The sequence below is a fragment of the Porites lutea genome, chromosome 2 (assembly GCF_958299795.1).
Source record: "Porites lutea chromosome 2, jaPorLute2.1, whole genome shotgun sequence".
Classification (NCBI taxonomy): domain Eukaryota; kingdom Metazoa; phylum Cnidaria; class Anthozoa; order Scleractinia; family Poritidae; genus Porites; species Porites lutea.
In genome coordinates this window covers 14,733,907-14,755,098 of record NC_133202.1, presented here as the reverse complement: position 1 = coordinate 14,755,098, position 21,192 = coordinate 14,733,907, and the positions used below count along the sequence as shown (strand labels likewise).

The following is a 21,192-nucleotide window of genomic DNA, read 5'->3' as shown; positions in this document are numbered from 1 at the left end:
CACGACTGACATAAACCATTAAATGGTCTCCACATCAGTTACGTTTAGCGATAACAATTTATACTTAACTTTGGAGACTAAAGCGAACGAAGCTGTTGAGCTCGTTCCTCCTTTATCCAGTACTTGCAGCTTTTTTTCCTTTTTTAACGCCTGCGTCGCAAGTGAAGGTTGGGTGCCCATGGGCCAGGGGGCTGCAACCGCAATTACACCCCAAGGCGGAAGAACACCCACAGGTCTACCAACCCGCAACCCAGCCACAAGCCCCCCCGCGCCCAGCCCCCCACTATAGCACCCGTCACACTGAGGCCAGAACCCCAGTGTAGTTAAATAAACAAACCCCCGAAACAACGAAAAAAAAAAAAAAAGCGGGAAGGAGGAGGAGACGCTAAACTAAGAAAGCGGAGGGAGGGAGGAGACCAAGAGAAACACTATGCTACTAGAACGCTACTCCACGCCACGCCACGCCACGCCACGCCACGCCACGCTAACAAAGCTTCGAGTACAACGCAAATACAACGTTAAAACACAACGTAGGCACATTGCCTGCGCATGCACCAAAGCAACATACCGCTGGACAGGAATCTGCCCCTCGTGCTCACGAACAATGGTAAACGCTACAAACGCAAACATAGTCATGCAACAGCGCTACAGACGGCTAACACACCACCAAAGAAAGCCAAAAACACCCGAGACCATAGCTCCTAGTCGTTAACTACATTTTTAGAACAAAAAGGCCAAAAGGCTCTTACCTAAGGGTAAAATGGCTTGTGTAAATGCAGCTACTGTTGTTCTTTTGTTAGGAAAACAAACTGATGAATTCTCAAAAAAGTCCTGGTACGCTAAGTTTACAACAACACAATTGAGCTTGACTGAAGGTGATGTTGCACTAGACGATTAGCAACAACAATTTTTAGCGCATAACCGTGTGGCATAGCGTTGCAACATTCTTGTGACATTGTTTGGAATGGTTACAACATTGTACCAATATTGCAGCGCTGTGTTGTGTGAAAAATCATCGTTGCGAATCGACCCGTGTAACATCACCTTAAAACGAACACTGATTGTACCAGGGGAACGTGATAATAAAAACAGAGGGTTGGGGGAATTGTGGAACGCTAAAATCCCACCGCCACAGAAAACTTGACAGGTCTGCTTAAACAACTGCTACACAACAGCCAGAAAACAAAGAAAATCTTTGTCGCGACGAAGCAGCAACGGTCCACGTAACCCTGTGCTTTGGAAAAAAAAAAGTGGCTGGGTTTGTTCAGTAAATTGTGCTTTAATGAAACCAAAATGTAAATGAACCTTTTGGTTATTACTAAGAATCGTTCATGACTTTTTTTTCTCAGGATCTTACGGACACAGTCTTGTTCCAGTGTTTAAAGTCTCCCTTTGGATGGAGTGATTCTCAGTTTGGTATGAGACGTTTCCTTGTTGAAAAGAAAGAAGAACAAAACTCTTGACTTGGCCTGACTTTCTTTAAGGTTTTGTCAGTTAACAACTTATTGGTACAGTAGAACCCTTTTAATACGGAGACCAAGGGGACATGCCATGGTGTCCGTATTATCCTGGTATCCGTATTAATCGGGCTCTTTGAAAAAACACCACGGACTCGCTCGCAGAGGAGCACCATAGGAAATAGAATTTGGTTGTCCTTTCATTCAAGTAATTTTGATTATGAGAAAAATGTCCTTAGGTCAGTTCTCATGTCAGCGGATGTGAAATGTTACACTTACTAGCTGGGAGTCCAAGGCATATACTATCTGTATTGAACTTGATATTGGACGTCCATGTTATGGTCAATTGACAGTTGTCGAAAAAGAGTATCTGCTGACCAATGTCACATGACTGTATCGCGGCAGCTAACCAACACGAAAAACATTCCGGGATATAGGACGGTTGCAGAATTTAACCCGTGTATTCCTGTGTTTTTACATGTAATGCTCTATCAACGTCTTATATAACTGGGCGGGATTCATAAGACCCTCTCGCCAAGCATGCTGGTTCACTGACGTCTGTGTACGTTGTAAACTTCAAGTTGTGTCATGCAGGAAGCCGGAATGACCTTCCAGGTTACCAATTACTGTTTAAGTGATAATTATCATGTTTATTCCTTTATCTCCTTGATTTTCTTTCTCTGCTTGTTTCGTTTTAGGTGATGGAGTTTCCAACAAGGTGCCTTTAAGTTTATCAATGCTGGAGTAAGTTAAACAAGATATCTATATTACTGACCGTTTCCGAATCCACCATAATACACTCTCTTTGTACCCCGCCCGCCCCCCCCCCCCCACACCCCCCAAAATTGCTGCATACGTTATTGTTGGGGAGGGGGGCAAAACGAGTGTATTATGAGGGATTCGAAAATAGAGAGTTTTTTTGAGATCTTATCTTATGATTTTATGCTGTGTTGCCAAATTATGTATGAGACGCAGTGTACCTGTTAGACTAGTCTTACATGAGTTACGTTTTGTGAAATTTCAGAGAGGAAGTACCCCAGTGGACAAATGCTCTTCAGCTAGGAACATTATCAGCTGTCTTAACACAAGTAAGTTGTGTTGGGAATTGGCCGAGATTTGATAATCGATCATCCGAAATAATCGGATTTACCCAACTGATCGATCAGTCTCTTTATAAGAGTTCCATCTATTTTTAAAAGTGTAAGGTAAGTTTTCTTATAAAACGCCCAATAAAAAGTGAACGAAGCAACATCCTCGGAAATCAATAGAGAGATTTAAGCACAGCAGTGGTGCTGTGTATGTTGAGGACACGACACTGTCATTCCCTGTGATTCTCTCTATTCGCTCTCCCTTCTACGTTTACATTTGTTTTGAAAAAACATCCAAAATATATCAAAAAAGAGTTGTCAATAGATTATAGCTGCGCATTACGTCCATTTAAAGAAAGACACCAAAGTTTTAACATTTTTGATTGTCAACAATATTTTAAAAATATTTTCCCGTGATAATTGATCGAACGTTTTCCATAATTGGTTATTTCATCTCTTAACGTTTTCGATCAGTGATCGATTATAAACGATGATCGGCACACCACTACAAGTAAGAGGTCAAAACTTTGACTTTGAAAATAACACCAAAGTTTCCATTTTACAAACCCTTCTCCTGTAGGTACTGCTCCAAACAATAGAATGTTTAGCGGATACAAGATGGGAATTACGAAGAATGGGACAACAGGTGGGTACATCATGTTTACAGCTATTTCCTGAGGAAAATGGGTTTTCGTGGAGATCAAACTGAAAGTGACTGCAAACTCTGATTAACCATTTTTTCTGGATGAAAACAACCTTTAACCCACTGCCTCTCTTAAGTGGAAGGTGGGTGCCTTGGAAACCCAGGGGCTTCCGCTGTGGCCAGCCAGCCCCTAGATAGAAAACTGCCCCCATGGCTGGCAAATCCCCGCAACCCAGCCATGAGCCCCCCATTCCAGGCACCCGTCACACTGATGAAACAGTGGAAGGAAGAAAAATAGGGATGGGAGGTGGGGGGAAGACGCTAAATGAACCGCTCCACAGCCCACTGCACAAACGCTCGACGAAGAACTCGCAGCCCCTATCCGTATACAAAGCTATCACAAACCATGTGAGCCTGCACTTATGGGATTGACCACTGGATGCCCGCTACGCTCGTGGGCCGCTTGACCGCTAAGCTTGTGGACCGCTAAACTTGTGGACACGAGTCCACAAGTTTAACCTTATGAACCGCTTGACCGCTAAGCTTGTGGACCGCTTGACCTCTAAGCTCGTGGTGGTTAACTTAGTTAAATTACATTTAACCAAATTATAGTGAGTATGATAACGTTCTACCTTTCTAAAGCAAGATATCTCTTAAGGCTTTACATGTGATTTTCACTATTAAACACTTAATGACTGGTCTCGAGGGAAACAATTAATTTTGTTTGCTGAGAATCTCAATGTTTCCCGAGGCGAAGCCGAGACAAAGTTGTTGGTCAACGTTCGCGGGTAACAGAGCACTGTTATTCTCTGACGTCATAGACTTTTGCAATGTTGTCCGCTGAGAGATTTTGGCGGGAAACAGTTTCATTGTTATATGTCATGTGACCTCGAAGTAACAAATGAGAGCGCGTGCTGTTGGACAAACATTTCCAGCTACATAACAATAGCAGATGTTGTCTACTTAAATATTTAATGTGAAATGACAGATAGCACTGACCCTGGCATTAATTCAGAAGCCCCTCCTTTTCATTATAATAGACGCTATAAATGAAGTAGCTGTATACAAAGTGTAAAATCTTACGGTTTCATTATTTTGTTTGAAACATTCACAAAAAAAACATTTAATTTCGGAAAAAAAAAGATTTCTAGGATGTGGCCCCTAAGTGGAAATCGTCTACAAGTTTTCTATCAATAGACATTGTCTTTACTATTCTTGCAAATACTCTTAGCCATATGTTTATTATCTGTTCATTTAGGTTTTACCACTTGTGACAGAAGTTGTGAGATGGTTTGATATGAAACCCTTAGAAATCCTTTGGGATAATTACCTTTCTCGTGAGCACACTTTGCTGTGCTACGGTAGCTGTATTGCGTTGAGGTACTCCATTCTGCACGCTGGTCGATTGATGCACTTTCTGGAACAGCCACCACCAAGCTGGAAGGTACGAATTTAAGAGTCGGAACTACTGGAGATTTCGCCTAGCTATCAAACGGAAAAATATATATTTTTCAAATACTTTTCTGTTTTCAGGATCCAGAGAGTTGCGGTCGAGCAGCGCTGACAGTTGTGGCTGAGATTCAGCGGGGACTAAAGAGATGGTTGAGTCAGGTGGGGATGATGAGATGAGAAACTTACCACACTTCTGTGGGAGTAATTCTGCAAACACCTTAGTTCTGTGGAAATGTTTGGTAAAAATCCCTTTCTATTCTGTCAGTCCTAGCGTGAGAAAAAAGCTGACTTTTGCGACGTCATCAATGGTTTCCATTCAGCTAAATGACGTTTGAGGAACGAGCGCAAAAATTCCGTACTGACGATGACTTGTCACTACCTAGTTCTGCAAGTGCACGTAAAATTTACTTGCGTAAACAAAATAGAGGCAATGTATGAAAGGCCACGCGTAAACGTAAAAGTTGAGCGAGGTTTACGCGTGACCATCCATTCATTGTCTCTATTTCATTTACGCGCGCGATAGTGGAAATCCACCTTAAAACAAGAGAACGCCTCAAGGCCTGTTTACATGGAGGTGGGGGACCGCAGAGAGGTGAAGTAACCCTCCTGTCCATATAATCTCTCATTTTAATTTGATCACGTTTACATGATAGGTGGGGTGACCCGTCACATATTACCTCAACTATCTGGGGTCCCCCACCTCCACGTAAACAAGCCCTTTAGACGTTTGACCGTGGTGGTTCCTGGGAACAGGCACCTTAGTGTCCCCCTCCTCAGTCCCCCACTAATTTTACTCTCCGTTATTCGCCCTCTTTCCTCACCAAGGAGCCTGTTTCTAGGCCAGCCAAAGTCAAGGTCCCCATGAACAGGGAAAAATCGGTGAACCTTTTTCTTTTCGTTGTAATTATTGGCAAGACTTTGACCCGTAACTGTACTGTTATATTTGATTCTCCAGGTTCTTGGGATACTTAAAGATCCGTGCTTCGATAAGCTGTCAGTAGTTGCTATGGAAACAATAATGATATCACACATATGTTTTCCTCTTGAGCCAGACGAATACGAACAGGTTTGAAAAATACATGTAACAGGCGAACCCTTCTAGTGATTATTACCAAATTTCTCCCTCTAGTATCGAGGCTTAATCAGTCACAGAGGTCATGAAATTACAGTCAAACCAGGAAAACCGTGAAAACCAGAAATATTTCTGGAGTGTTATTGTCTTGCAAAGGAAAAGCCAATCAGGCTTGAGAAAACTAATCCTCAAGCAAGAACGTCAATTAGTTTGGTTTTGTGGCCAGTTTGCATGTCCTGATCTTTACTGTGATTGGTTATAACACAATAAACATTCCTGAGATATTTCACTTGTTCACAGTTTTCCCGGTCGCACTGTAAGTATATGATCACATAGGAATAATTCGCCCCGATATTTTAACAAATTCTTCCGACTATTTCCACAAGAAACGTAGGAGGTAAGAAAGGAAATTTTTTGCTAAATAACGAGTGTTACACCCCTTGCAAGCAGACACTTGAATGGTCATGGTCCAACCGACACCTCCTATTAAAACGGGCTTTTTGATCCTGTGTGTCCACTTCTGGGAGGTTCGACTGTATTATGAAACTCTAGAGTCGTTTGTGGTTTATGGTTTTGTTTTGTTCACAAAATGGTTATCATTAATAAAAGTGGGCCCCAGTTGAAAACTCAAAAGTTTATATTTCTTTGACTTGCACTTTAGTGAAAAATAAAGGAAATCTTCTTTAAGAGATTTCTCCGACTATAATCAATGGTCGATCGTTTCAGTCAATCCGATTATTACCAATTATCGATTGAGAAATCTCAGCCGATTCCCAACACTATTTAAGACCCCTGTTGTTGGTCCATCCGCGCTTTGGGCCAGCAACTTCCCGCTCTGCAAATCAGCGATTCTTCGTCTGGGGGAAACGGGTACTTCCTTGAGCAAGATGAAGTGCCAGCGTGTCATTTAAGAGCTCTGGTTATCATGAGACAGAGTATTAAGCAAACAAGCTGCAGAGTGCTTTGACATACTTTTTTGAATGCTCTGTATTGGTGGGAAGTGGCTGAATTTAGTTGATATTTCCTGAACCATGCCACTTCTTGACTCCGTAAATACCATTCACTATATCCACCTCAAATTTCATGAGTTAGTATCTTTGAATGATCTCTTTTTATCTTTACAGAAAGTAAAAGAAGAAGAAACAGTTTTAAACAAGATTTTGTTTCTTTATATGCACTCTTATCCCGACACGCCTCTCGGTACGTTGCTCTGTCTTTTCTTCAGCTTCTTTATTATATATTGGAAAAAAATGTTAAAAATACCAGCATTTAGAGTAATCACCCACTCAAGTTTATTTGGAATGGCACTGAAGCATTACTAAGCGCGATATAAAGTAATTAACCCTTAAGCCCTAAGAGTGATCAGCATCAAATTTGTCCTTGTAATATCAATGCTTTGTAAAACAGAGTGGTCATGAGAATTACAGACATGATCACACAAGATTAATTTGCTTGATATTTTATCAACTTCTCCCCACTACCTCTGTAGGAAATGAATAGGGGCAACAAATGAGAATTCAAATTTTGCCTTCTCAGGGTTTAAAGTGTTAATACATTAGGATGTTGTATCCGTTGCATTTTAATTTCTAAAGTGCTCGAATGAACACAAAAATGTTGTATATGTAAGATATTTAATCTTATCGCGGAAACGAGTTCCCCCAAAACAGGAAAATCACCTGTCTGCAACTCTCCGAAAAATTCTTTGCAAACGGTAACTTCCTTTTTACTTATTCAGTCTGAATATAACCGCGTTTATTTTCTGTAATTGTGGTCGTTGTTTTGACTTTTCTTAAGAGCAAAGTATAAAAGTTAAATGATGCTTTTTACCACGGTACAAAGATATGCTATAACTAATGATAAAAATCATCATCATAAAAACTATATATAAAAGTACAGCAGGTAAAGGAAAGCTATAGGGGAAAACTGAATTCCCATATAAAAACTGCTCACCAAATAAATACACGTACAATGAAAATTTTTGAATTTGGTCTCCAAACTGTATGAACAGTAAAGCATTGAAATAGTTATTCGCCGCGCTACCGAGGCAGACAAATGCACAGTTAGTTTGAATTGAAGATGCTCATGTCTTGTTAATGATCTCCTTGGTGATTATCATTCAGATTAAATCCAATGTGAATAGACCCTGAATAGGGCAGTTTCTAAAAAAAAAAAACAACAACAAACAAAAAAATTGAATTGTTAATCCCTGAATCTCAATGCGATTTCTTTTGTTTTGCACCCCTCAGCCTCTGAAACATGTCTGAATTTTGATAAAATGGCCAGTTTTTGAAAGTGGAAATGATCCTCGCTTTGAATAAACAACCTTAACGGTTGAAAGAGAACCTGAAAAAAATTCAGGCCAGTTTGTTGATATGTTCAAATTTCAGTGTATGTAGTATTTAACATTATAACTGGGTAAGCTTCTGAAGAAACTGATATACAGCCTTGCGTGGAGAACGAAACACTAAATTTTGGTTTATGAACGGAGTTGAAAAACTACTGTATTGAATGGGCCGGTGTAAGTGGAAGCTTTCCACGGTGGCCAATGTGCTTTATCAAAGCAACCGCCATAGTCGATGGAGCTCCGCTACAGGGCGCGTAAGAAAGTTTCCCCGCTGAATTTTGAAGACTTAATTAATCTGAAAGAGCTGTTGGACATTTTTTATTAGAATAGATGTAATAACAACAAACACATTGCTTCTCTTTTCGCAAATTGCACCTTAGAGTGATTTTACTTAACCCGTGAAATAGGTAGTAGAATACTACTCGCTATTATGCACTAATTCTATTGTCTTCTTTTGTTTATTTGTAGCTATTTTGCACTAGTTGTTATTAACTGTTTCACGGGTCAAGTAAAGTCGCTCTATTAGATTTTTTTCTTATCACATATTGCAATTTCGACTTGACATAACTTTTGCGACATGTTAATCAATAAATGCCCCGAAACTTTAATTGTTTTATTTCACAGGATGAAGTTTTTGGCGAAACATTAAAGTTGGTGTCACAAAAAGTAGTTCAGTTTGATGACTTGCGTCTCTTTTTTTGGCAGGTGCTGTGTTGCAAAAGTGTTCAAGTTTGGAATTCCAATCCCCGTTTATTCCACCTTCCGAGGGTTTCCTAAGGTGTGAAAATTGTTTTAAATTTCCTAGGTTTATTGTTGACTGGCACAAGATAAAGATCCCGTCCATACGTATCCATTTTTGCATGAAAACGGATGTTTTTTTTGTCCAGTTTGGCCTATCGTCTACACGTATCCGGTGGTATCCGTTTTGCTGTACTCTTGTGGTTGGATGAAAACGGAGGGTTTTCAAAACGATTACGTCAATGTGTTGGAAAATATATGGCAAGTAAATGCGGATACTCCCCTCAAACATGGTACTGTCATGTTTTCAGTCTCTAGTGCGTTTTCGTGTGGACGCGGATTTTTTTGAAAACGGGGAGAAAAATTTCCGTGTTCAAACAAAAAGGGATACGTGAGGACGGGGCCCAAGTCTCTTTTCTCATAAATAAAAGGACCAACCGAACAAGTAACAGTGTGAACCGATAAATACTTAAGATGAAGACTTAATATAAGGTAAACAGCTGCTAGTTAGAATCTATTAAAATAAACCTTTTGGTTTATAGTTTTTCAGCAAGAGCATCCACAACCCAGCAACATGCACAACAGGTGAGGAATTTTCAGTGGTATATTTCACCTTATTTCACTTTCGGGATCGTTTGAGAAGATAAAACCAATTAGAGACCTTTCAAATAGTTTGCCTGTGGTAACCCGCGCCCTGTTAAAAATAATGTTGGTTATTCAAACGATCGAATCAGTATGAGATATTGAACATAGTTTCCTTGAAACCAACAATAACAACGGTGTTTGTCTTCTTGTTAGTTATCCTTAAATTAAGAAGTAATTTCGGAGCCACATGCTGTGAGATGCTGATTTCCCTTTTGTGTTTTGGTCTTTTGTTTTGTTTCTTTTCTCTTTGTTTAATTGTAGCCTAGAGGCCATAACCTAGAGCAAAACTTGGTCATTTTATTATGCATGAAAATTCTGGCCTTGACAGTCACCCCCCCCTCCCCCGCCTCTTCTCCCATGTTTTGTCTTTTCAGCAATATTTGTTCGGGGAGGGTGAAGGTAGGAGACACAACGTATTTGCACTACAATTTTTCTTCAATGTTCTTTTGTTTATTTATTTATTTATTTATTTATTTATTTATTTATTAGTTTGCCTTTTTAGTCCCTTTTAATTGTTTCCTTGCTTTGTAGCCATAAACTATATTTGTCACAACCTGTTACCTAAAGGTTCTTAAGTTAATGTTTTAATTCCTTAAAGGAGAATTATTGCCCACTGGGCATAATTCCCTCCCCCCCGCCCCCTCCTGTTTTGAAGATGATCTGTGTACAGACAATATATCATACGTGAATGGTGAATAAGTTTTTGTAAATCCCGATGTGTTGCTTTACAGGCTAGCAAGTTCCTAATCTCTGAGGTCCACTCCGTTCTTGCGAGATTCCTGAAAGAATGTGATGCAGATCAGCTGGTGAGGATATTATCTTATCAAATTCAAACCGCCTTCTCGAAAGCTGAGTAAATACATCAGCGCTCGTAAGAACATGAACGTTGCAGTTGACGAAGATGAGTGGATAGTGATAGATACTATTCATAGCGGTATGTGTACGATAGGGCTTGTATATCGTTTGTTTCATAATAGTCACTTTGCTATCGATCGCGACGTTTACGAACGCATACTACTGACTGGTCTTCATCAGGTGATGGGACTTACCGCCGTGGTTGCTGGTGATTGGTGCATTACGAAACTCATTTAGAATGAGAGTTTTCGTGCTTGTCGAGTCCAAGAAAAATTCCTCTTACTTGTGGTTGTAGTTTGTATTAATCTATCCTTTTTTAAAGAAAATTATAGAACGTTTTAACGTTTAGACACAACTCTTAGATTATTCTTACTTTCCCTTAGTACTGCGTGTTTCTCTACACTTTGCTAAATTAGTTTTTGGCGCGCACATCGTTCATTCCAACGTCTTGGCTAACAGTTAAAAGCTGACGGTAGAGTATTGCTGTATTCACACAGATCATGATATTCCCAGTCTTAGTTCATTACATTGGACAGTTCTTTGAAGATTCCGCCGTGTGTAGGGCGTTGCTGGACGGGTGAGTTGTTTTTAATTCGATGTAGTCTTCTCAGCAGCCGTTGATTCAGATATGTCCAGGATGGCGAAAGCATGAGATTCATGCTTTTAGACATCACGAAGTATTCCTTAGCCCTAATCCTCACCAGAACGCAAGCAATTTGTTTTTTGTCTACATGAAGTCACATGGAAATTAGAGATCACTTTGTCTAAATATGAAGTACCTTAGTTCAGAACGAGGCAAATGATCACGATGGTCAATTAAGGATTTATTACATGGCCGAGAGAGAAGGTTTTTTGGCGGAACCAACACATGAAAACCCGAGCGGGGAAGATGGGCCCATTTTGCCCACTTGCGGTTTCAGTCGTGTGATAATAGGACCATTTCTACGAGGAAAAATGAGACGCGTCTTAAATAAGACGCGAACTTTCCGTCCAAACGGCACATTTCGTCTAAAATTAGACGCGACTTAGCTAAGACGCGTCTTATTTTAGAACAGCCCTTAACACCTGTTCTTAGATAAGACGCGAACGCATAGAACGCATGCGTTACTTTTTGGTGCTCCACGTTGGATTGCCATTGCTACCGGCAACATTCACATGAAAACGAGTCAAGAACAGAAATAAGACGCGAACCATTTATACGAGCTGTTCTCGTCTTAGATAAGACATGCTCGTCTTATTTAAGACGCGTCTTATGTAAGATGCGTCTTATTTTTCCTCGTATAAATGGCCCTATTATAGGGAGTTTAAGCAACAACGTTTTTGAGCGAAAAACGTCAATCGGAAGTGGACTTTTTGCACTCTTCAGTCGTATTTTTGAACAAATTCGTGGGCAAAACGTCTGTTTAAGAGTAAAGACACTGAGCAGTATAAATTTGGTAGCGTCAAGATAAATCAAAAGAGAAAAACGCTTACTTCCGGTTGACGTTCATCGCTCAAAAACGTTGCTGCTTTAACTCCCTAATGACTGGTATTAAGCTCTTCTGTCTCCACCCCAGATATTTCTGAAACGTAAAGGAGCCTTGTGTATTTGTTTCCTTCACTGCAGCTGATAATATCTCTTGTTTACTTTCTTCTTAGTTTGTACATTATTTTATATCGCGTTGAAGAAATGCACATGCAAGGAGATGACGGGTAAGAACTTAACTTCAGTTAACTTTCTTACGACAACAAATTTCAACTGTGTAATTAGAGTGATAAATTGTGCTCACTTACATGAAAGCGACAGAGCAGTGTTTTCCTCTGGTGCTGTTTTTTATGCCAGACAGGGTTTTTCTAACTTTACAGTCTGAAAGAAATTCTGAAGTGTGATCAGTACTTTCCTGTGGTAGTGCTTATTATGCTGTACAAAGGGTTCTACCTTGGATAAAATCTTAAAGTGTGACCTTTCAGATGAAAGCTGCTGGGCAATACTTTCCTGTGGTGTTGTTTATTGTGCGACACAAAGTGATTCTAGCTGCTATCTTTGGATCAAATAGTTCAATTCTACATTCATTCTACATTCATACATTCCATGGTACATTTTTTTTTACACTTCAGAAGCAGGCTTTTAGCCAGGCGGCCGTCCAGCCGTCCAAAGGACGGCCAGTTCTCAGAACTGGGAGATTTTCGACGGCCTGTTTTGGGCGGCCATTTACGAACTTCTGTGCTTAATGTAACAAAACAGTGTCTATAAATTACTAAAACTTACATTTCTTTTTGCTCTCAAGAGTTGTTTTAGTGTTGCTGTCGTATTTTTCTTCTATATTAACACTTTTTTAGCGAGTTTCCTTTCTGTTTTGATCAAATGAATTAAAGTTGAGCGAAGCGATTTCACAGGCAAAGCCGCTGTTCAGTGATATTGACTTACCAAGTCGTCCCCAGGCTACTTTGCCGTCTGCTATAAATAAATACGCACGTTGGTTGGCAATGCAGAAGCTGAGAGGGTCTTTAGCTGTCAAAATCGGATCAAGACGAAATCCAGGATGCTGCCCAACATCACTCAATTGGACAAGCTGATCAGGCTAAGCTACGCCGGGATTCCAGTTGAAGACGTCGACTACGAGGCAGCTAGAGTAATTTTCGACCGCCAACCGCGAAGAATATAAAATCCAAATAACGCACAATTTAGGCCCATAAGCAGTTCGACAGTTTATATTGGTTTATTAAACTGACTTACAGTTGTAATTGAGTAGATTTGTTTTCTTTGAAAAGGTCTTAGGCTTTGCGCTACCAATTGTCTGAATGTAAATAATGACTACACAACACATAAATTAAAGTTCTTTACTGAAAATAATAAAAGATGTTGCATTTCTGAGATTGGGAGACTGGCACTTGTAGACCAGAATGCAGTTCGACCAACAAAGCCACGCATATCTGTTCTTTCGTGTAAATCATGGCTTGACAACTTCAAATTTCAATCACTCTTCATAACAACTGGAGTTCCTGTCCCAAATATAATTCAGTGTTAAACAAGGTAAGTTGAGGAAAGGATAGCTTAGTAAAGCTTTCAAGGAAAAACAGCGGTTTAATAGGTAAATTGAAAGACGTTTACAGCTGTCAGAATTGCGGAAATCACGTCTAAGAGGCTTCAATTTTTCAAAATTTTCTGGGGGAGCATGCCCCCAGACCCCCCTTAGGAGCATGGCGCCGCAGGCGCCATGCTATGTGGGCCTTTGGCCCACATAAAACTTGGACTCCCACTTTCAAAATCCTGGCTAAAAGCCTGTTCAGAAGGTGTTTCTACTTTCATTTTCTTTTGTGGCTGAACATTCACGTTAAAGCAGAAAAGCAGTGCCTTTGTGGAGTATTGTTTCGTTACTGTATTTTCGGTGCTCTTGTCCTAAATTTTGGGTCTATGAATTTAAACCTAAAGTGGTCGTGAACAACACCAATTAAGTCGTTGAGCAGACCTTTCCTGTGGTACTGTGTTGGTGATTTAACGTTGTATGCTTTCTTTCTTTTTGAACCTGATTCCGTGTTTGACTGTCACTTCTACATTTGCAGAGAGGAGCCGTTACATTCATTGGTGCAGTCGTATTTTGATTTCGCCTTGTTGAGCCTCACTGAAGTTATCAGCACCAAGGTCAGGCTTAGGTCACTTGGTACGATGGCCGTTAGTTTAACAGTTACCCTTTTCCGCCCATATTCAGTATTTTAACTGTTTTCATGATGGCGGCCGCGATCAATGTACCTCAGGGTCGCGCTTTCGTTAGAAAGAGGCTTCTGTGCCTTGTAAGCTCAGTTGGGAGAGCGCCGGTCTGCTGAGCCGGAGGACGCGGGTTCAAACCCCTGCCGGACCAACACTCAGAGTCTTTAAATAACTCAGGAGAAAGTGCTGCCTTTGCAATGACATCTGCAAACGGTTAAACTTTCTTACTCTAGTCTTCTCGGATAAGGACGAAAAACCCGTGGGTCCCGTCTCACAGCGCTTTCTCTCATCTGGTTCTTATGGGACGTAAAAGAACCCACCCCACTGTGGTGGTGTCACCAACCTCTCCTGGGCCGGGTGGGTCATAAGTAAGAGTCCCCCTCTGTTGTGTGTCCCGCACCATATGGTGGAGGAAGTGATAAACTAACTTAACAAAGTTTCGCTATTAACTTAAAAGTTGCAGCGCCAGTTGGTACATTTTCATACATTGCCTTCTGCTGTTGTTCCCTTGCTATTTTTGTTCTGTGGTCGTGAACTTTTTGTGCGTTAAAACTATTTTTAAACTCTCCCACAGGAACTAGAGATACAGTTGGTGCGAGAAGTACTTGAAGTGTTTATCAGAGTGTGCATTTTTGTGGATCAACCCACGTTCCTTGGGTTTGTGTTTAGAGCCATCAGTAGCAGACTAGATTACGTGAGTACTGTTTTGCCTGGTTCTCGGCCATATTCCGCCAGTCTACCTGCCAGTATCACCTAGGGTTACAGTACTAGGCACCTTACGATCGTACAGGGGCGACGTCAATAAAAACGTCAATAAAAAGTACACTGAGCATTCTCGCAAACTTTCTTGCGATTCTTCTAATTCACCTTGTTACTTGAATGAAAGCAAATTAGGTTGGAGCTGAAGTGATGATACCGCGTTCAAGTTCAAACAGAGCTAGTAATAGTTCCCGTTCTCAAGTAACCTTAAAGTTGGTCATTTACGGCGTTTTTTGTGCAGGGACGGCAAAGACATTTGCAAAAACGCGTGATGCACTTGGGGAATTATTGTTTTTCGTATTAAACCTGTTGTTTTTTTTACTTTCCCGTTACTGTCGCCGCCGTAGTTTCGTAAGGTCCCTACTATTGCGACATATGAGAACATACGCCGACGGCAACAAAAACATCGCAGGTTGTTATTGTCGGCGCAGAAATTACCAAGATTACATTTTTATTGATCTCACCAGCAGGGGGTTATGAAATCATTATCGCGGGCCTGTTTGACGTCATTTCCATTTCTCACAAGAGCGTTTGTTCGACGTAGCTAGATGACTGAGGTCGCTGTTTTTGTGAGGCGCGTCCTGTAATCTTAAAGGGTGGCTTCGTCAAAAGCGTCCTCCGCGGTTGTTACTCATGAAAGATAGTAACTTCTAAGCTCAGTACGTTGTGCATCATGCCGTGAGTGTGGTCCAAGGGTAGAGTCGAGTCTGGGGCACTTAACGTATTCCCCCCCCCCCCCCCCGAATCTCCATTAAAGCAACAGATAAAAAAGGAACACCGCACCTCCACATGTAGACCGCGAGCAGACTCTCTTTTTCAATAGTCTCTTGGTGTGGAAGAAGGGTCCAATCACCAAATGACGTCATACAAAAGACTGAAAAGGCACTGAACAAACCCACACCACAACTCAGTACCTAACCAACAATAGTTTCCGCAACACCAAGAAACACCCCTTTTCTTAAGGTGATATTACACGAGACGATTCTCAACGACGATGCTTAGCGCAACACACCGTTGCAACATTATTGCGACGTTGTTTCGAGTTGTTCCAACATTGTTCCAACATTGCAACGCTGTGTTGTGCTAAAAATCGTCGTTGCGTATCGTCCCATGTAACATCACCTTTAGACCGTCGAGCGAAACGCGCGAGAGGAGAAAATGGCCATCCCGCGACTTTGCCGTTTGCGTGCCACATCGTATGTGACTGAGTTTTCTCTTTGCCTTATGTGTTAGCTGAGTTTTGTTTGTGATGTTGACAGGAACCTGACCTTGTTCGTTTAATGAGCGAGGAGGAGGGTAGTAACAGATTGAATGATACGCCCGACTTATTGATTTTGTCCAATGATATCCCCGCCAGTCCAGCTGAGGAGCTGGTTATAACAGGAGAAGATGAAGATGATCCAGGTCAGTATATACTGTATTCTCATTGGGGTCATCCACAAGCAGTGCCTGTAATACCAATAAGATATGGGAGACTCAGGCTGAGGCGGCAGGAGCAGGGGGCTCCTGGAAGAGAGTTAGTTCATTGGTGGGTGGGGCGCATAAAGAAATGTACGAAACACCGAAAAGCCCGAGCACGCGATTATGAACAGAAACTGACCTATATAAGAAACCTGTAATGTACAAACCTCTATTTTTTTTTGTACCTGGTATTCATGATTTTTACTGGTCGGGGTCAACACAAGATCCAACACTCCTCACTGTTTGTACTTGTTCTTTTGCCTGTATTGGTGTTTTTGATACATTGTCCTGTTAAATGACTGTACTGGCCCCGGTTGTTCAAACGTTGGATAGCGCTATGCACCCGATTAATCATTTTCCAGCGCGTAAGTATTCGTGAAACTAATTGCACTATCCACTGGATAGAGATTTATCCGGTGGATAGCGTCTATCCAGCCTTTGAACAACCGTGGCCTGGTCTACGAAGTAAGAAGCGAACCCATTGGTTCCTCCAGAAGTCTTGTGTTCGCCATTTGAAACCTGCACTTATTGTATTTATTGGCTGTGAGAAAAACGCTTAAAAAGATGTTCTTAACAAGACTTCTTGTTTACGGGACTACTTCACACAATTAAGCACAATTTTGTTGCATAGAAAATGGTCATTATTGACTAAAAGGCCCGATAAACTTGCTTAAAATTATGTAACAATAGAAAGTGAATACAAGAATCCCACAAAGAAGGCGCGTGAATGGCAATTAGTCAACAAAGCTCATACGATGTGCATCAATGTAAATAGTGAGACCCCAGTGCGGTTTGTCAACTTGATCTCAGTTTTCATGAGAGTGTGACCTTAACTTATAACGCGCGGGAGCTATTCCATATTTCCTTTTCTGTTTTTTTCCTTTTTCTACTGGCATTGAAGTTCCTTGAATCCAGTCCGGCTGTGCTGTAACTAAGGTCGTTCAACAGCAGCCAAACCCTCTTGTTGGGGCAACCAATGGGCAATGCCCAGTGTCCACATTATTGAGGGGTTCGTTTTAAAGAGATAGAAATTGTAGGAAGTTTGGTATCTTTGGCACCAAGAAAACCGTCGGTAACAAGGCGGTGTCCGTATTTTAGAAGTTCGCTAACGAGGGGTTTGAATGTTCTTCTTTAAATGACGACGGGTCAACGACTCGGTTACAGTGTCTCCTTAACTGGATATTAAACTGGCCTAAACTGTTTTGTGTTGTTGTTTTTAGACACCGGCCGTTTAATGCAGGAATCAGTAGCCTTGGACACCTCTCACGAGAGCAGTCGAGGCACTACACGGCTACCCAGTCCAGAGCTAGGCGCCGACGGTGATGGGTTTTCCGACTGGGACAGCTGGGAGGGTGTTAACGAGGTACGCAGCTTTAAATAGAAATTTTCATTCATTTGAAGCATGTGCAGTATTGATGACAGATTTAAGGTGGCTGAACACAGTTTTGGCAGTTTCTGAGTATAGGTCATTTGCCAAATTATGGCAAGTGAAAGGTTGCAGCTCACAAGCTGAAACCTGGCAAGTGAAAAATATACTGATGAAAGATTTTGACTGACAGGTAAAATTTGACGTTTTTGTAGTTTCCATGGCAACATGAACGACTGAATACAACCTTAAAATTTCACTTTTACTCAGTTTACATAAAATTCGCTCATTAGATTTTCTTATAAACTTGCACACAGCTTACTATAATTAAACATTACTATTTGAAACTTATTTGATCAAATTTTAACAGAGGGGTTTTTAGATAAACAATAATATAATTGTACTGTAATTATTAAATGTGTCACAAAATTCGTCAGTTCAACTTCCATTTTAAAGTTCTCATTATTTAAAATACGATAAAAGTTAAAATTCTGCCAAATATCACAAAGTTTTAATGAGCAGATTTTGAGAAATCGTCTTCTGTATACCATTGCTTTTTTCGCCGCCAGGTTTGTTTGTCTAATTTAAAACACACGCGGGCAAAACTGTTTTCAGCCACCTTAACTTGCTAGCGAGGTCTCTCTCAAAACGCAAACTACTGCAACGTAACTACTGCCCACGATTTTATCGCGCGACAACGGTTGGCATCGAGCTGCAACTCCCAAATCACGCGTGTAAACAGTGTAAACAGCGATTTCAGCGTTATTTGCCGGATTGTCAAATCCAAGTTGCCCCAAAGTGAGTGTAGTTTTAGTTTTGTTTAGTTCAGATTAGATTTTTTCATTTAGTGTAACTTCACAGCGACAATCGTATGCAAATGTCAGTTTTCTGTCCTCCATAATTTATTACAAGCAACTGATTAGTATTAGTTAATGTAAAGAGGACACGTGCTGTTGTCCAGTCATTTGCCTCATCACGGTACGTTGTTCACAAAATCGCAGACAGATCGTACTTAACTCTCTGATCCGCAAATACTGCTACCCATGTCGCGCAACAATTAATTCGCCCGTGTAAATGGCCCCTGGCAATCTAACAATTTACCATCGACTAAGCGTCAGGAGAGGAAAAATAGATGGTTTTCAGATTCTTGTGCTTGAGCTTCTGCTTAAACGTGTGTTGTAAAAGCGCCACATAAGCAAAGTTTTCATATCCCTCAGACAAAAGGCGTCGTGGCTTGTTTGAGGTAAATGGTAAAACGAAAAATAAATACCAAGGCTAGAGGCCACACGTGTAAATTATTGTGTTTTTTCTTCTTATCCCAGAATGAAACTGCTCTCATGACGTTGTTCTCGGAGTTTTTGCGCCAGATTAATCAAGTTTACAAGTCAAGGAGTCCCGAAGGTAAGAAATGTTTTAAGTGGAACGGATGTAGGCTTTTAAACCAAAATGGTTTGGACTGGTGTGTAAATTAAAAGCGAATGTAGATTAAGTTTTTCGTTTGACAAGAACAGTTCAGTGTCGTGAGAAAGATTTATTCGTCGTGTTTGTGTTATCGTTTATCACTTGTCTCTCGATAGCCACTTACTTATTGATCGCGGCGTTTCGATCGTGTACTGCTGTTCTTTATCTGGCGATGGTGTCAATTTACTGAGTGGGACTATTAGTACCACCGTGGTTAATAGTGATTGGCGTATCACAAACCTCTCATGGTTGGTGGGTTTGTTCCGGGAAAAACTGATGGTATAATGGTAACTATATTTTAACTTACTTTTTTATCAGGGCATTCCGTTTTTCAAGAGGAACTGCTAAAGTGCGGAGATACTGAACAAAAGGCTATTGCGAAGTAAGTTGAATTAAATTACCGAACCCTTCGTCTGAGCCTTCAACATGAAACAACTGAAATGGTCAATCCTTGGTACTCCTTCCTGAAGCTGACATGAAATTGGCCTGTCACTAAAATTGACTCGGAGGATTCAATACGTTAGCTCATAGCTCGTAGAGGAGACTGGTTATAAAAGGCGGCAAAGATCAAAGAGATCATTTTACGTTTCTGGAAAACTGCCTACCCACCCCTCCCCTAGGCCAACATTAACACTTACCTCTCACTTAGGGCAAAATGTTGGCTTAGTGGAGGGGTAGGTGGGCAGTTTCCCAGAAACATAAAATGATCCCTACTGCTGCAGTTGCTGTTGGAAGCTCCCTGACGGTGCACAATCCTTTGCTTTCTGTTCAAAAATTGTGAATAAATTTATGCGACGTTTTTATTGGTCAAGAAGATCAAAATAAATGCTATCGAACGCTGTGCACCATCAGGTCCACCAAAACATATAACAAAGGAGTCTGATGGGTTTCAAAACCAATCCACTCTATTATCTAAGGTTAGCTGGATAGCGTAGATCGAAATTACTTTTACTCGTTTAGGCCTTAGGCTTGGCGTAAGTCATCAGAGTCTATCGACCCAGCTGGATGAAAACGTTTGGCTCCCAAAAGAGTCTGGCAAAAAGAGGGCCCGGAGAGGTTTAAAAGTAGAAATATTATTAGGAAGTACTTTCCTTTTAACGCAAAGGGTTCCCACAGCATGAAGAGGGCTATTTTGGGGTAATTACGCGGAAGGAAAGCCAAAAGTTTGCTTTTAGTGATTTTGTCCGATTCACCGCGATAATTTGTTTACCCATTTTTTTTGTCGTCTTCATACGTGGCCAAAGACAAACGCAAAGCCCCAATCCTGTTAGAAAGTACTTTTCAACATAACTGGAATATTTGTTAACGTGTTCATGGTTATGTCTTTAAAAAAGGAGAGCACAGGGCTTCTTTGATTTCTAGTCCCTGTGTCTCGTGTTTTACTCATTCTATTATCCTTATACTCCCCTTATTTTTTTCTATCCTTTCAGCATAATGGCGTTCCAAGGGTAACTTCACCGTTTTTCTCCTCAAGTCAGCTAAGTCATCCTCATGACGGATTAAATATAGGTTGTGCTTCCAGGGAAAATTGGTGAAGACAAGTTATATTTACTCTATTTCTATCATCGGACGCAGAACGTTTTGCTTTTAATAATTTATTTTTAAATGTAGCCCGCTTAACACCTTTTCCTAACGATGAAGAAACTTTTAGATCTTGGTATTTTACTCTTGTGTTGAGGAGTTATCAAAAAGATGATGATATTGTGAAAGCGTGTTCTTGTACCTTTTTTCAATCAAACGCCACCAAGCAAATTGGTTAGCTATTGTTGCGGTGGTGTTCCTGGTCCGTCTATTTTATTGCGGGATAAAAAAGACTCATTAAAAGAGACTGATTCATCACTGGTGAGGAGGGAGAATTATATCATGAACATAACACCGTACCAGTTCACTGTGCGAGATTTTATCGTACTACCCGGATTTTGACCCTGCGAGCAGGGAGAAAAGGAGGCTCTGCCTGAATCACGTCAAACCTTCGAAGTCGCCGCAGCCCGAACTTTTGGACTAGTCAATCTTGTATTGTCTTGTCAAACTAGTTTTTTTCGAGTGCGAGCATCCGTCTGTTAATAAACCGATGGTCAAAACTGAGCTCACTGTACCAAGCACACGGCTTTAAGGCCTGGGTTCGAAACTGGAGCTTTATGCAGTGCATGCTCAGCAAAGATC

General features: G+C 40.9%; 1 protein-coding gene across 1 annotated transcript in view; it reads left to right on the top strand.

Moving 5' to 3' along the window:
- Positions 1-20,738, top strand: part of LOC140927821 (uncharacterized) — a 40,050-nt gene extending 19,312 nt beyond the window's left edge. Inside the window, exons 18-37 of the mRNA XM_073377503.1 lie at positions 1,350-1,416; positions 2,156-2,201; positions 2,482-2,545; positions 3,126-3,191; positions 4,447-4,632; positions 4,722-4,799; positions 5,596-5,706; positions 6,837-6,912; positions 8,762-8,834; positions 9,337-9,379; positions 10,171-10,245; positions 10,792-10,871; positions 11,933-11,986; positions 13,838-13,916; positions 14,557-14,676; positions 16,001-16,145; positions 17,423-17,565; positions 18,891-18,969; positions 19,348-19,411; positions 20,460-20,738. Coding sequence (XP_073233604.1) covers positions 1,350-1,416; positions 2,156-2,201; positions 2,482-2,545; positions 3,126-3,191; positions 4,447-4,632; positions 4,722-4,799; positions 5,596-5,706; positions 6,837-6,912; positions 8,762-8,834; positions 9,337-9,379; positions 10,171-10,245; positions 10,792-10,871; positions 11,933-11,986; positions 13,838-13,916; positions 14,557-14,676; positions 16,001-16,145; positions 17,423-17,565; positions 18,891-18,969; positions 19,348-19,411; positions 20,460-20,481 — 1,671 coding nt within the window. The 3' untranslated portion in view covers positions 20,482-20,738. The remainder of the gene's footprint in view (positions 1-1,349; positions 1,417-2,155; positions 2,202-2,481; positions 2,546-3,125; positions 3,192-4,446; positions 4,633-4,721; positions 4,800-5,595; positions 5,707-6,836; positions 6,913-8,761; positions 8,835-9,336; positions 9,380-10,170; positions 10,246-10,791; positions 10,872-11,932; positions 11,987-13,837; positions 13,917-14,556; positions 14,677-16,000; positions 16,146-17,422; positions 17,566-18,890; positions 18,970-19,347; positions 19,412-20,459) is intronic.
- Positions 20,739-21,192: the final 454 nt, after the last annotated feature.